This window comes from Amblyomma americanum, chromosome 6 (genome assembly GCF_052857255.1).
Source record: "Amblyomma americanum isolate KBUSLIRL-KWMA chromosome 6, ASM5285725v1, whole genome shotgun sequence".
Taxonomy (NCBI): domain Eukaryota; kingdom Metazoa; phylum Arthropoda; class Arachnida; order Ixodida; family Ixodidae; genus Amblyomma; species Amblyomma americanum.
The window spans coordinates 93458788-93473568 of record NC_135502.1 but is presented as its reverse complement, the minus strand read 5'-3'; the positions used below and the strand labels follow the sequence as shown (position 1 = coordinate 93473568).

Below are 14781 nucleotides of genomic sequence, written 5' to 3'. Positions count from 1 at the left end.
TACCAGATGAGGAAAACAATTTGCATAGACCTATAGATTGGGCTGCGAGCGTGTATGCAGTCGCTTCCACCTGGTGGCTTTATCACGGCTGAGTGACGAATGCGGAGGAGGCAGACTAGCCCTATGATCTCTGTAATAGCTTGTAACGGCCTGATAAGTGTCCAGCGCCTCACTTCGGAAGGCCTACACGTCGGAGTCCTCCTCATCAGCTCTGCTGACAAAACCTCGAGCGCATTGGTCTCTTAACGGGGCCCCTCCAGCCACGGGAGTCGGCCCACTGTCTTGATATGACGGTTAACCCGATTGCACCTGCCAGCGCCCTGAGAAGTCATGCTAGTAGGCGAGCGGGGATAAACAACGACGTCATGACCATCGGTCGACGCCAATAGCCGGAGGAGCCCTTCGGGAGGCATTTTCCGCATCGTTCATGATTTGTATCCGACTATTGGCGGTTTACACGACCTGCAGGGGGCACTTCAATTCATCCAATATGGCGCCGTTAAGGAGAACTGATTATGTGGTTAGTGTAGACATAAGCGCTTTTGTTTTAAATTTCACGTGAACCTCGCGTTTGTTTGTTGATACTGGCAACCTAGTGCGAATGAATTTATTTTCTACAGGGTAAAGGAACAAAGAAGGAAAAATGAAGATATCTCTGCCTGGCGTTTGAAAACGGCATGCATGAAAGCGGAGCGGTGGATTGTTGACGAGCGTTTTGGGGAGAATTTAATATCAGTGGCGCCTACGGTGACGACTCTTGTGCAGTGGTGAATGACAAAACTAGAAGCGCAATTTCTGCATTAGCCTTTCTGGTAAGCAAGACCAGCGACTGCAAATCTCATGCTGCTTTGCACAAAACGAGCTGGAGTGGCTAATAACTGTCGCTTGAGTTTTAACTGATAAAGCCGCGCCCTTAACATGCTGGAAAGCCTAGATCAACGGAATCACCCTTTCCCGCCTACATTATTACCGAAACAATTAAGGTGCTCCCAGTTTGTTCGGAAGCAATTGATGGAATGCATATAATGAATGCAATGCCCCTGGGTACAATTATTTAAATTTGTCGGATTCTATTCGATTTTTGCAATCGGCCCGTCCGTATGACTGGCTCTTTCCGTTGACAGCGAAAGGGATGAGTAATCGAAAAGCAAAAAACAATCATAATAAAATGGAATTATGAAATCACTGCATTAGCTCGCCGTGCACTCTCCGTAGATAAGAAAGCACCATATCATTACACACGCATGTCGTAATAATGCCCGCAATTACAGACATAGTCATACGCAAAACTCTTTGCCCTTGAAACCCGCCTTTTCGTATAATTATGTGCGCTCAGCGATGTTTCTTAAGGGGACTATGCAATAAATTAATTGCGATTACGTAAAGCAGACGAGAGATAGGCATTTCATCACTCGTCACCCCAACGCAAGACTTTTTAAGGTAGCATCAATAACATCGAAAATATAGACGATTAAAAATTACGCTCCTCCTCTCCCCCCTCAACTCGCACACGCAGGGCACCAGACAAAAATAAAGAAAACAGCTCTGGGACTGGACCCCACCCATGAATACGTCATCCGCTGACGTTCCTTTTGCAACTACTTGTGGTCCCTCCTAGCACCCCAGCATCAGCGCCGGCTGCGTGATTGCGGCGCGCGTCGGGTTTCTTTGCTTGTCGTCTGTTGTAGTTAGCAGTAATGGACCCGAACCTCGAGGCGCGGCTGCTCGCTCTTGCGGCCGCGATGGGCATCGAGCCCTATGCGTTCACGCCGTAGCGGCTGAACGCCAGCGACGACAGTAGCGACTCGGCGAGCCACTGCGAGTGGCTCCGGAACTCCCGACAGAAGGAGGCGGCAGAGGAAAATTGAAACCATATGCGCGAAGGCAATGCCTTGCAAACGCAATTATGCATTCCACAAACTCGAAACCCCGAGTGCGGAGCAATGGGAGGGTCTGCTCACCAGCAGCGAGCTCACAGCCCAAAGGGCCCTTGCGCAGTACGCATGCGAAGCAGCAAGACTCAACGGAGCCCTGGAATAGGGGCCCGACCTTGCGAAGAGGCCAGACGTCAAAGATGAAGACGACGGCCCACCGCTAGTCTCATTGAGATTTCAATAAATGTTTTTCTCTCTCTCTCTCTCTCTGGCTCGCGCTTGCCCGAGAGAATCGCGCGGCGGCACGAGCAGACGATTTTCACGGCTACCGGAAGTGTGCCCGTGACGTCGTGGCTGCAGCGAATGACAGCGTGTGGTGGCCTGCTGACGTCATGGGCGTAGTGACGTCTTATTTCACAATTTTAGTTTCAAAATCGGTCACTACGAGCACACCAATCGGCCGGCGAATTTTAAATAAAAACACGGTTTTTAAAAATTTATAATAAATTGCCGGCTCAGTTCCGAAGACTCATACTTAGTGTAAATGCTCCTTAGCATCATTTCTAAGCATTGAAAACATTTACAAGCGACTTTGAATTCTTTGCATAGTCCCTTTAACAAACCGTGCGTCGCATTTACATATGTCCTCCTATGCCAGACAAATCACCATGTTAGAAATATGGGCTTGGTATCTGATAAGGACTGTGCTGTCATGGTCTTGCAAGTGCTCCATTACAGCGTGCAAACTTTAGATTCCAATGCTCTCTTCAGATTCCTAGAAGCAGAAAACTCATTCAGTGACTATTATCAGTTCCTCCATCCCGGTAGGGTGCAGGCACCAATGTAGCAGCGCTCCTAATGTATACGTTTAGAGCAAAACTCTGACATTAACTTCTTTAAAATTTATTTTAGATGCGTGATGTTGTAAAGCATAAGAAGCGTATTGACTGTAGAACTTCTACTTAGCTCACCTCTGCCTTTTGAAAGCTTTGTCATACCTGGCATCGCGCTTGCTCTGATCTAAATGGTTGCAATGTGCAGTTGGAGTGCGCACCTCTGTTCGACAAGTCAGTCTAGAAGTTGTAAAAAAATGTATCACAGGGACACCTAATTGCATTACGAGCTGTTCGGCAAGTCAGTCTAGAAGTTGTAAAAAAATGTATCACAGGGACACCTAATTGCATTACGAGCTGGCAATGCGAGAGCATTGCTGCTGATGCCTTTACCGGAAGTGGCGCCACTTCCAGTCTGTTGATGTCAATTTCCCCCAGCCAATGGGCGAATTTTATGACCGACGACATATTTTTGTCCCTATGGGGTTTCCTATGCTGTAGCATTAATAACAGATGAAATGTTTGCCAAAATTTTATTCACTACTGTAGTATCTGGGTTGATAATCGAGCGGAATAAATCTGCTACCATATCCGAAGTGTTTCGATGCGAGAGCACTACGTCACGAGGTCCAACCGGCTCATCGGTTTGTGGGTGACCTTGGAAAAGCCATAAATAAGCAACACCTCAAATAAATATTGCCGCGGCTAGGATTCGAACCCGCGGCGGTGCGAACAGATCAGTATTCGCTGGCCACTGCACTAGAGCGCTATGCTATCGCCGTAGCTCGTGTTAAGCTGCAACACACTCTGGTGCTGTGCATTGTACATCGTCTTGCTGACGAGCTTGGGCGAGATGTAGGAGTTAGTCTGGACTCGTCTCCAGATTTAAGCTCTCCACTTCTTTCAACCGTTTGTGAGGCGGGACGTACTCCGTCCTGGCGGGTCTATAATATTTAAGTCGCTGTACCCCATAGCCCTCTCGCCTTTTCCGCCTGTACACTCTGAACAGAAAGGAGTAAAGAGGGGAGTAAGCTGTCCTCTAGAGCACTCCCTTTTATAAAAGGGAGGGGCTAGAGGACAGCCTACACACTGAACAATTTCTCACCCATAAGGGTGTAAATCAGCTGTCCCCAGACGAACACACATTTCCCATTGTTGGGTGCTATAAAGGGGTGCAGAGATAAGCAGCCTAAGGAAGGGTGCACTAAATGATACTTTAGAGGATGTAATGGTTGCACCCTCATTAAAGGGTACTATTTTTTCCATAGCACCTCTACGAATGCATGTTTGAAGGGTGCTCCACATTGATCCACCCCTGAAGCAAAAGCCTTGGATTGATGCGCGCCCTCTAAACTTTCATGCTGTGCGCCATTCCTAAAGGGTGCTGATCTCTGCACCCTTTCTAGCACCCAAAAAGGGTGTTCGTCTTAGGACAGCTGATTTGCACCCTTATGGATGAGGATTTGTTTAGTGTGCACTCCCCTTTTACACCCATATAGACGTGTTCGTGTTTAGAGTCCAGGGTGGAGAGAGAATAAGTGAAATAAAAGTGAGGAAGTAGCTACACTATTTTCAGTCTCTCTCTGTCTTCGTCTTCCCTTCCTTAACGTTATTCGCGCTGCCGTATAATCTACCATAAACCAACTAGCCCAGCAAGCAACCATCGTGGTTTACTTAGGTACACTCTAAACAGAAAGGAGTAAAAAGGGTGTAAACTGTCCTCTAGCGCACTCCCTTTTATAGAAGGGTGTACACTATGGAACAGCTTACTCCCTTCTCACTCCCATAGTGTACAATGGTGCTTAGAAACGAGGGGGCAGGAGGTAGAAAGAGATAAACGAATGAAGAAAGGTAATGTGCACAGGCCGGCATAGAGAACTGCAGCGCGCAGTCAACTGCATCCTGTGAGAACGGAGCAGTGGTTTCATTCCGCTTAAAGAAAGCTACCCTCTGGAACTCTAATCATTTAGCTCCCTTAAATTTTGATCAGTAGCAACTTCAAAAAGATCGCTTAATAGGTGAGAAATTAACATTTCCCAGCCTGCTTCAGGCGGCTTTTGTTATTTGCTGTGAGTGTCTGTCCCTCAGGCCTTGCAGGCGTTGATGCATTGGACAATGGTCTAAGTGCACGCGCAGAATAAATTACAGCGTTTAAGACAGAAAGGGGAGCAAGTTGGTGTTTAGACAATCTGGAGAAGAATTTAGTAAGCGGCGGCCCGACAGGGTTTGCGCAAAACGTTTGACACACGTAGGCGGGAAAACTGACGAGGCCGCGTATATTGGTAAATGTTTTCCGGGAAGGGTAGCTCCTCCTCGCCTTGCGGCTTATCGGGAAAACGCGCGCGATATCGCTCTCTATGGACGCTCTCGTCGTGTTATTTCTGGCGGGACGATAGAAGGACGCGGGGGGGGGGGGGGGTGACAGTGCGCATGGTAGTCGCAGAACGATCACCATTGGTTTCGGCGCACGCTACGCTAAACGCAGCCTGCTGGCCCGGCCTTACCAAGCCCCTCCTCGACGCATTAACAGTCGCCTCGGCAATCGGCATATTGCAAACAACTGTATCATCCGACCAACGCATTTTTAGCGTACCGTGCGCATCAAGATAGAAAACTGACCCATCCAACACCTGCACTTCCACTGTGAAGTGCGCAGTGAAGCCATTATAGGCCACCCGAAAGCTGAGTTCCCATTGTATGTTTAAGCAGAATTAGATGCGCAAGAGCCGCTTGCTGGGAAGCGTTTCAGATTTTGGTTATTCCGAAAGGGGGGTAAACGGATACCCAGGAAAAGCTATTTCTACATCTAAGCAGAATTTCCTGCGTAACACCTACCCGAGGGAACGTATCAGCTGCTTTTTGCCAAAAAGAAAAGTAAATTGAGAAGAAAGTAAGTATAACCTCTGACGCGTCCAGGCAATGTACGCCGATAGGCATTTATTCGGCCTGCAGAGAATACTCCAGCGTTATCTATCATAACCTTAATGAAAGAGTACGTTGCTTCACCGACTTTTCCGGGTATGAGCGCAAACCATTCGTACTCGCCTGCACACGGAAAAGCAAGGCGGACTCTGAGCACTTTGATGAAAACACGCGGTGGTTCTCTCTCTTACAAGAACTAGACAAACCTCGGCAAGCGAGGTGTAAGGTAAGTTTGACGTCATGACATCGGAAATGGAACGAGTTGCGAAGCCAAGCGGCACTCCTCTGAGAGAAGCACATTTGGAGTGGTTCGCTCGGCTTGCAAGTTTTGTCATTTGCCGAACAGGTAATGACGCCGCATCTGCAACGCAGTTTTGTATCGACAAGGTTCACGCGTACTAAACGAAACATCTCGCGCAAAAGTGCTGTTCAGGAGGTGGAAACAACCACATATCACTGAAGTGACAAATTGCGGTTGCTGAACTGCGACACGCAGACCATGGAACATTCTGATGAAGGCCGTTCCACGGCCGGAACGTCAATAAGTTGTTTCAATTGTTTCAAACGTTGGTCTACCTTTTTTCTCTCCAAGTGACCGTGCCCAGACGATTTCCTTTTCACAGGATTATATATATATATATATATATATATATATATATATATATATATATATATATATATATATATATATATATATATATATATATATATATATATATATATATATATATATATACTACACACACACAAACACAGGGTGTCCCAGCTATAACATGGACCAAGATATTAAAAAAAACCTACGCGTTCTTCATAACTGAAATCGCGTGGATGCTGTTAGGGTTTACCTAAAGTTTCAGTACAATTTCTTGCTAATCTTACTTGAATAATTGTTTGAGATAAATTAATTAACTTTTTAAATATAGCTGGAAACGTTCAGGTGTCGATAGAAAAGTTTTGGAGCTTCACAAATATTGCCCCAGCACTTCCAACGAGATGGCCTTAGCGTGGCCGTTTTTATTCGGGAAAAAAGAACTTTATCCGCGGAGTTTAGAAAAATACCACGTGACAGCGCGCTCCGTACGCCGCTTGTGCCGCAGTTACAGCGCTCTCTTCCGTGATTTCTAAACAAACATCGCCAGCGCCGCGTCTTCTCTTCGCTTACTAGAAAGGGCTTCTATCTTTGCTCGGCTCTGACGTACCCGGCTGCGGCTGGCAACGCATTCTGCATTCTGCTAGCGTGAGAGCGCAATTATCGCCGCAGAAACGGGAGCTGGCTTTCAACTGCCGCCCGAACCCACTGGCGTATATCTTGGAACCAACCACAACGCGAAGCTCTGTTGTGTGCAGCAGCACGAAAGGCGCGAAGCGAGTGATGTTTTTTTGCAAATGACGGATGAGAGCGGTGTAACTGCGACGCGTTCGGGCGCGGAGCGCGCTGTTAGGTGGTATTTTTTAAACTCCGCGGGCTTTGGTTTTCGCCCAATTAAAACGGCCACGCTAAGTCTCAAAAAGTTTTTAAGAAAGTTTGAAAAGTTCTTAAGGCTGGGTTGGCAATGTACGAAAAAAACTTGGTGAATTTTAACGTTCAATTCGGCCTCCCGGAAACGTCAAGTACTGCGCTCATTCACCACGTCTGTGTTCTAATTGCTGGAATTTACCTTTATATTTAATAATTACGTGACAACTACTGCACCTGTTTACGTGTCTATGAGTGCCCTTGTAGTACGCTGCGCTAATCTCAATTGTTAACGTGACTCAAGACGCACTTCACATCACTGTCATCGTCCGCTGACTCTGTTGGTTTCGTCTCTTGGTTGCGTTCACAAATCGCGGCTACACAGAAAACAGGCACAGTTCAACGCCTCGCGCACTAAGCTCTTACAGTGAACGTAATCGGATAAGAATAAGTGTAGACAACGTCTCAGTAACTTCCTCGCTCACTCTGCACGCAACTGTTTGGAGGTTGTGCACATACATCCGGTTCCTCGAACCAGAGCCGCCTGAAATCGCGGCTTTAGCTCGAATATATCGTTCACTAGACGCGGGACAGCGTTGGGTCACGTCGCGAAAGAACATTTTTTTTTGTTCCCGAGAAATAGGTTATTGCGATGCTTGCTTCGATGGAACAAAGGGATTGCCACAGGAGCTGCAATATCGCCGTCGCTCGCTCATAAGAGCACTCGTGACTTCATGAGGGTGTCCGGCCTGAGGTCATGCAGGGGCGTGCACACGGGACATGGAGTGGACTGCAATCGTAGTATCTGCACTCGTGCTCGTTCGATACGCCCGCCTGCACTCCATAGGCCACATCGATTGGCCTGTTGGGATAACAGTTACACCGCCTACTTGCACCGGGGACATCCGCACTTTCATCGTTTGTCAAACGACAGACACGCTGGTGTCTCTCAATGCACGAGCCTGGTACAATTCCCCGCATCTTCGGAAGAAATTTTATTTTTATTTGATAGCTCGATGATGTCATCCGGTATTTTTGGCACCACTGCTGCTGGTGAGCGCCGGCGCCGGGTTTATTTATTTATTTATTTAGTTATTTATCATGCACACTTTCAAGGCACATATGCTCTACAGAAAGGAGTGGCGAGTTCATTACAATTGTTTGCAGAACAAAAAAAAAATAAATACTTTAAGGCACTTTCAACCGCTATCTTGAAGTGAATGGCATCACAACTGAAGACTGTGGAGGCGGGAAGGCGGTTCCATTCGGTAGCTGTTCTTGGCAAGAAAGAAGAATGGAACGAATTAGTTCGCCAAGTTGACACTTCAACTTGCCCATGAGCCACATACTTTGGCGTTAAAAATAGTTTGAATACATTAGCATGCTCTGTTTATGTGTTTATTTGCATTTTTACAATACAGCGCATCGCTTCTTTCGATTCCACCTACACTGAGTGCCCTTTTTATAGCGGTGGTATACTTGGGTTCGTTATATCCGACGTCAACACATAAGTTCGTTATATTGTGGAGGGGCGATCCACATTTATCTGATGTCCCGATAGCCGCGGCTGGTGAGCCGGCGGAGCGGGCTGTTGACGTTGCTGGCCAGGCCGGTTGCCGAAAACGTTCTGATCAGCGCGAGCGAGCTCTTCTTCTTCATAAGCGCCGCTGGCGATGCCAGCGCCGCTACAGATCTCCCCTCCCCCCCCCCCCCCCCTCAGCCCCACCTAACGCGATGCGCGATAAACGAAAAAAATAAATAAAACGGTATGTACAAGTTTCTACATGCTAATGAAGTTCAGGTCAGAGTTCGTGAAGGCCACCGGGCGGGAAAAAGGAAACTCAGCCGGTCGAGCCTGGCTGCTCGACTACTGATCCGGAGTTCCCGGGTTCGAACCCGACCGCGGTGGCTGCGTTTTTATGGAGGAAAAACGCTAAGGCGCCCGTGTGCTGTGCGATGTCAGTGCACGTTAAAGATCCCCAGGTGGTCGAAATTATTCCAGAGCCCTCCACTACGGCACCTCTCTCTTCCTTTCTTCTTTCACTCCCTCCTTTACCCTTCCCTTACGGCGCGGTTCAGGTGTCCAACGATATATAAGACAGATACTGCGCCATTTCCTTTCCCCCCAAAACCAATTATTATTATTATTCGCAAAGGGCGAGGGGAGCCAAAGGATGAGAATGATGATGCACAAAGGGGTGGTAACAATGTGCTGGTCAAACCGTCAAAGAATCGTGCAGGGCGTCCGGAGTCCGAATGTGCGGCTCAGGCGGGCGACCCTCGCTCTGGCGCCGCGGCCTAGCTTTCGGAGGGCGTCGAGAGACGCGTGGTGGCAGTTGACGGCAGCTAGGCGTGCTGCGGGCCGCGAGATTCTCGTAACTGCTGCCGGGCGGAGCGGCCCTGTACCCAGGCAGGCGGCTACAGGAGGCGCCAGTGAGGTGCGAGCTAGGGGAATGGCTGAGGTGGACTGCATGTGACTGGGACACGCGCACTGCCAGCCGTGATGGACTTGAACGCAGCGGGCGGCCGCACGAGCGGCGCCCTTGCCTCTGGCGGCGAGCCGTTCATGCAGGAGGGCGCCGGCGAGGTAGCGGCAACCGGAGGCGCCCTCAGCACCGCGACAGCGACCAGAGGAACGTCCGTTGGTCTGGTCAGCTTGGGAATCTTGCTAGACGACGGCTGACGACGCTGCAGCGTGGTTGGAAACTGCACCTGCAGTGGGTGAGAGGTTGTGTGCGGTGGGCTCGCGTTGAACCTGCTCGTGACGACGACCGAGCCACTGGTGGCAGGCTTCTTTGAAGACGCGAACGCCGGTGGGGTGCAAGAAGGGCTCACATCAGTGGCCTGGTTTAACTTGAATACAGGCGCTGGCAGTGGCGCAGGGTCCTTGTCAGGCAAAATAGAGCTGGAGACAATCACCATGATTGGTACTGCTGACACCGAGTTGGCCTTCTTTACGTGCATCGTGGGGCATTTAGCGCATTGCGGACCTTTGGAGGAGCTGGGGGTGATGGTCTATGGTTTATGGGGGTTTAACGTCCCAAAGCGACTCAGGCTATGAGAGACGCCGTAGTGAAGGGCTCCGGAAATTTCGACCACCTGAGGTTCTTTAACGTGGTCTGACATCGCACAGTACACGGGCCACTAGAATTTCGGCTCCATAGAAATTTCACCACCGCGGCCAGGATCGAACCCGCGTCTTTCGGGCCAGCAGCCGAGCGCCGTAACCACTCAGCCACCGCGGCGGCGTAGCTGGGGGTGAGGCTAGCGGGCTTGGGTTTTGCTCGAGAGCGAGGCTGGTGCTTGGCCAGCTGCTTGCGGCGGCGAAAGCGGGTCTGCAGCGTCGTAGAGTGGCAGCGGACAGGAGGAGACGCCGAAGTCCGAAGGAGCGGGCGGAAGGAAAGACGAAGCAGCTTGGCTAGGGAATGCTGCCAGGGGTGCTGAGTCGAGTGGCGCCGGAGCTTCTGAGTCGGGAACAGCAGCGCAGAGAGCCGGCTTGAGCTCCAAGCCAAAATACGCCGTCAGGCCCTTCTTGAAATCGGCGCAAATGTCAGGGCCAGGAGGCGGCAACCGCAGCTTTGCCAGGAGACCGGGTTGGAGTTGGCGGCTGGCGTGCTGATAGCGCAGCAGCTGATTGGACACATAGTTGACATGAAAGTGGGAGTCCAGCAGTGCCAGCCACAAAACGGGGTCCCTGGCATAAAACGCCGGCAGGCCTGGCAGCCGAGGAAGGAAGGAGCGCTGATACGGCTGGAGGAGATCACCGCGTGCGATGGTATAGGCGCGTACACGGTGGCGAGAAGTTGCCGAAGTCCGGCTGCGAACAGCGGGCGTGCAGCGGCAAGGCCAAGTGGAGGGACAGGACGGGCAGGAGCGCAGAGCCGGTGGGAGCGGCGTTGCGTGCGTCGGGGCTGTCGTCCGGTGTCACCAGATGTGGAAGGCGATTCACATTAATTTTTTTTGAAAGCGAAATTTATTCCCCCAGGGCATAAATGATGGGTGAAGGTGTGATGAATGATCTAAATGAATGGAAAAAGGTTAGCTAATTTGATGAAGTCCAGTAGTGAACGATGGTACGGTCCCTGTGTCTAGGCACTGTATGAAGAAGGGTTGCTTGGTGAAAAACCTGCTACCATTTATTTGATGTCCCGCTAGCCGCGGCTGTTGAGCCGGCGGAGCGGGCTGTTGACGTTGCTGGCCAGGCCGGTTGATGATGATGATGATGATGATGTTCTCAGGCTGAATGGCACGTGCTCACGGCGGGGGATCGGCCAGGGCGCAATGCTAACACAAACGCACACATGGGTAAGGAGTGGAGTAAATGAATAATTTTGTGACGAAGACTCAATTTGGATTAAAAACGGCGATAAAAAATAGAAATGAAAATGCTGTGAATTCACATTCTAGCATAAAAATCTACCTGATGCAATTCTATATATCCGTGAATAAAATCGCACACTGGTTTCAAGGCACATACATCACTTGGTGCTTGCCGCAAAAAGAGGAGGATCAGAATGGACAGAGGTAGCCCCATTCGCGCTAGGGGTGGTGGTGGTGGTGGTGAAAAGTCTTTATTGAATGAAAGATGTGAGGCTGTCTAAAGAGCCCCGCAATGGGTGGAGTCCTTATTCCGGAACTCCATTGGTCGAAGCCGCCAGCTTAGCCCTCTTGACCAAAGCCTTTTGGGACTGAAGGTCCGAACAGCCAAGCAGGGCCGCCTCCCATTCCTCTCTGGTAGGGTTGGGGTGGGGGGAGAGAGCTGAGTTGCGCTGGCAAGCCCAAACCATGTGATAGGTGTCAGCCACCTCCCCACAGTGTTTGCACCTGCAAACACCCACATAATGAACACCCACATAATGACAAGGTCGTCCTGGCCTTGGACATGAAAGGAGCCTTCGACAACATCAAACACAGCTTCATACTGACACACCTCAATGAAACCAACTGTGGCCGCAACATTTTCAAGTATATCAAAGACTTCCTGACCGATCGAGCCGCACTAATCCGAATCCAAGAGGCAGAATTTGGTCCGTATCAAATGGGTACGCGGGGGACACCACAAGGCGCTGTGCTATCTCCCCTACTCTTTAATTTGGCGATGCTCCATCTCCCGGACCAGTTGAATAGTATCGAAGGCATATGGCATGCGCGCTAGGGGGTTCTTCAAGTGCCGAAAGCGTTCTGATCAGCGCGAGCGAGCTTTTCTTCTTCATCAGCGCCGCTGGCGATGCCAGCGCCGCTACAATATCAGAGATCACATACTTAGGTTCGTTATAAGCGAGGTCAAAACACGGAAGTTCGTTATATCCGAGGCGGCCACATATGACGGCGTTCGCCATTAACCGCTCGCACTGACCCTACTAATGTTAACGCATTAATAATCGAAGCAAACTCTTTTATAAAACTGGACACTGCTGTGAAGTCGGAGACTTGCGAGAAACACTGAACATGCATTGAAGAAGCCAAGTGACTGAAACACGGCAGATCAAAATCGCTAAACAATAGTAGTAATTAATAGGATAATAATGATTAGTAATTTTTTTATGTGGAACAGTTTCATTTGCGTTATGGTGCCCGCTGTATAGCGGTAAGGCTAATTCGATTTCGCGACATTCTTCGACGTGCTCGCGAAATCCCAGTACCCGCGGGTGTTTTTGTGTTTCGCCTCGAACAAACCTTTCCAATTACGCGGCCGGGAAACAGGTTAACGCAGCTGTGTGTTCGCTGCCGCGTAATTGGACGGGTCTTGGGAGTGGCGGCGCTCACGAGTGCTGCACATATGGTTGGCAGCGTAGTCCACTCGTCTGGGGTAAATCGGAAACGTGACTCTGGTGCTTCGCAGGTGGTGACTCTGTCGAAGAAGGAGTGCGGGACAAGAAAATCATCACGCTTTTGCGCCGGAACAGTAAGTATGTCAACTCTGGGCGGCCAACATAAAGACCGTCGTGGCAGTGTTGTAGGAGGCAGAACTGGCGCCAGAGGGCGCTGGTGTAGTTAACGAAGTCGTTCCCTCTCGAGAACTCCTTCTGAGTGCGCATTCACGGAGTCCTGATCATGAAGATGTGATCCGGCGTCTGATCAAATCATAAAAAAAACCTGATCGGATGCTGCCAGGTCTGCGGCTCTTACAGTGCTTACTAAGTCTTCGTGTGACAGAATGCTTCTGTAGTAAACATTTGGCAAAACGAAAACAATGAGAACGATTGGGTCGAACACTAGGCGAGAACAAACAAGTTTGCAATGTGAAAATTGTCTCTTCGAAATTTTCGGAGGTGAACGCGTTGAGGCTTAAGCGATGTGGTTCCTGTTGGAAACGTATCTGGAGTTCGCACTGCAGCGATCGTATATTACTGCCATTTCTTTCCTCGAAATGCTGCTTCTGCTTCTGCTGCTGCTGTTGCTGCTACTGCGCTCTCGACCACAGCGCAGCGCGTGCTTAAACGCTCCCGCGGTGGGCTAAGCATGGCTCGTGTGTCTGTGCCCGTTCCTCCAGCCAAAGGACAAGACGCGTCCTCGGCGCAGGCTTCGACTGGTGAGTGTAAGGGACCGCGTTAATACTACTCTCTAAGTGTACGTTCGGTGTGCGTATACACTGCATCTTGCGTACGACCTGCACAAGTCCCACCTTTTGTGGCATGACGTTTGTCCTCTTTAGTTTGTCTTTGAATGCGATTGCCCGTAGCTGACTGAACACAGTGCCAACGATGCTAGCGGACCATGTATCGAACCTTTTGACGTCATGTCGTCACTTGCGGTGTAAAACACGCTCCTCGCTTTACAGAGCTTCTGAACGAATGTCCAGAGCTCCCCAGGATCTCCGGAACATAACGCGGCGTAGACCTCGGTGATGGGCGCAATTAACTCATGTTCGCCAGAGACTACTACGTGAGAGCATGCTTTCATGTCGGCGGAATTTTATTGAACGAATATAATCGTCGTTCATTCGGTAGATGGAGGGGAAAAAATCGGAACTAGGCAGAAAAACTTGAGCATCCGTCACTCATGAGGGATGAAAACATGGGACATTTGGAGAAATGGATGACCACTTACCACTTTTCTCCCGAGTAACAACTGCATTCTCCCCGAGACCAAAGCTGAGTCCGGTCGGCTTACTAACAATGGAGGTTTACTTTGTGTGACATCATTTTCAGCAAAGCTCACTGTTCGTTCGTGAGTATGTATGCCATTGATTTTCGCACTGTATGCTCATTCATACATCTGCCTGCAGCTCCTGTAATCGAATTGCGAGAGTTAGCGTCAATAAATCCTGCAGTTGACTCTTGAACTACCTGTTCGCTGGATCCGTTGGGCTTAAACCGCAAGTTATATAGCAGTGCAGTTTTCTCTCTATAGTGCTCCTCGTAACTTGCAGTTTTCTCTGCTATAGTGTTTCTCGTAAATTGTGAGAGAATAGGCTTTCTTCTGATTTCTGCATAGCAAACTCGCCGCTCTCTTTGAGGGCTTGCTCCAACTATCAGTTATTTTTGTTTAATAATAATAATAATAATTGGTTTTGGGGAAAAGGAAATGGCGCAGTATCTGTCTCATATATCGTTGGACACCTGAACCGCGCCGTAAGGGAAGGGACAAGGGAGGGAGTGAAAGAAGAAGGGAAGGAGGAGGTGCCGTAGTGGAGGGCTCCAGAATAATTTCGACCACCTGGGGATCTTTAACGTGCACTGACATCGCACAGCAC

At 49.6% G+C, this 14781-nt stretch overlaps 1 protein-coding gene across 10 annotated transcripts in view; it reads left to right on the top strand.

The window, feature by feature from the left end:
- The window catches only part of CCHa2 (neuropeptide CCHamide-2), a 57246-nt gene that overhangs the window by 36261 nt on the left and 6204 nt on the right, over positions 1-14781 (top strand). For 2 of the 10 annotated variants that reach the window (XM_077628716.1, XM_077628715.1), the window contains exons 2-3: positions 12928-12990; positions 13579-13623. In XM_077628716.1, the coding sequence (XP_077484842.1) occupies positions 12928-12990; positions 13579-13623 (108 nt within the window). Of the gene's footprint in view, positions 1-8028; positions 8139-12927; positions 12991-13509; positions 13624-14781 lie in introns of those variants that run through there. The other 8 variants (XM_077628712.1, XM_077628711.1, XM_077628719.1 and 5 more) reach the window with 6 other exon arrangements.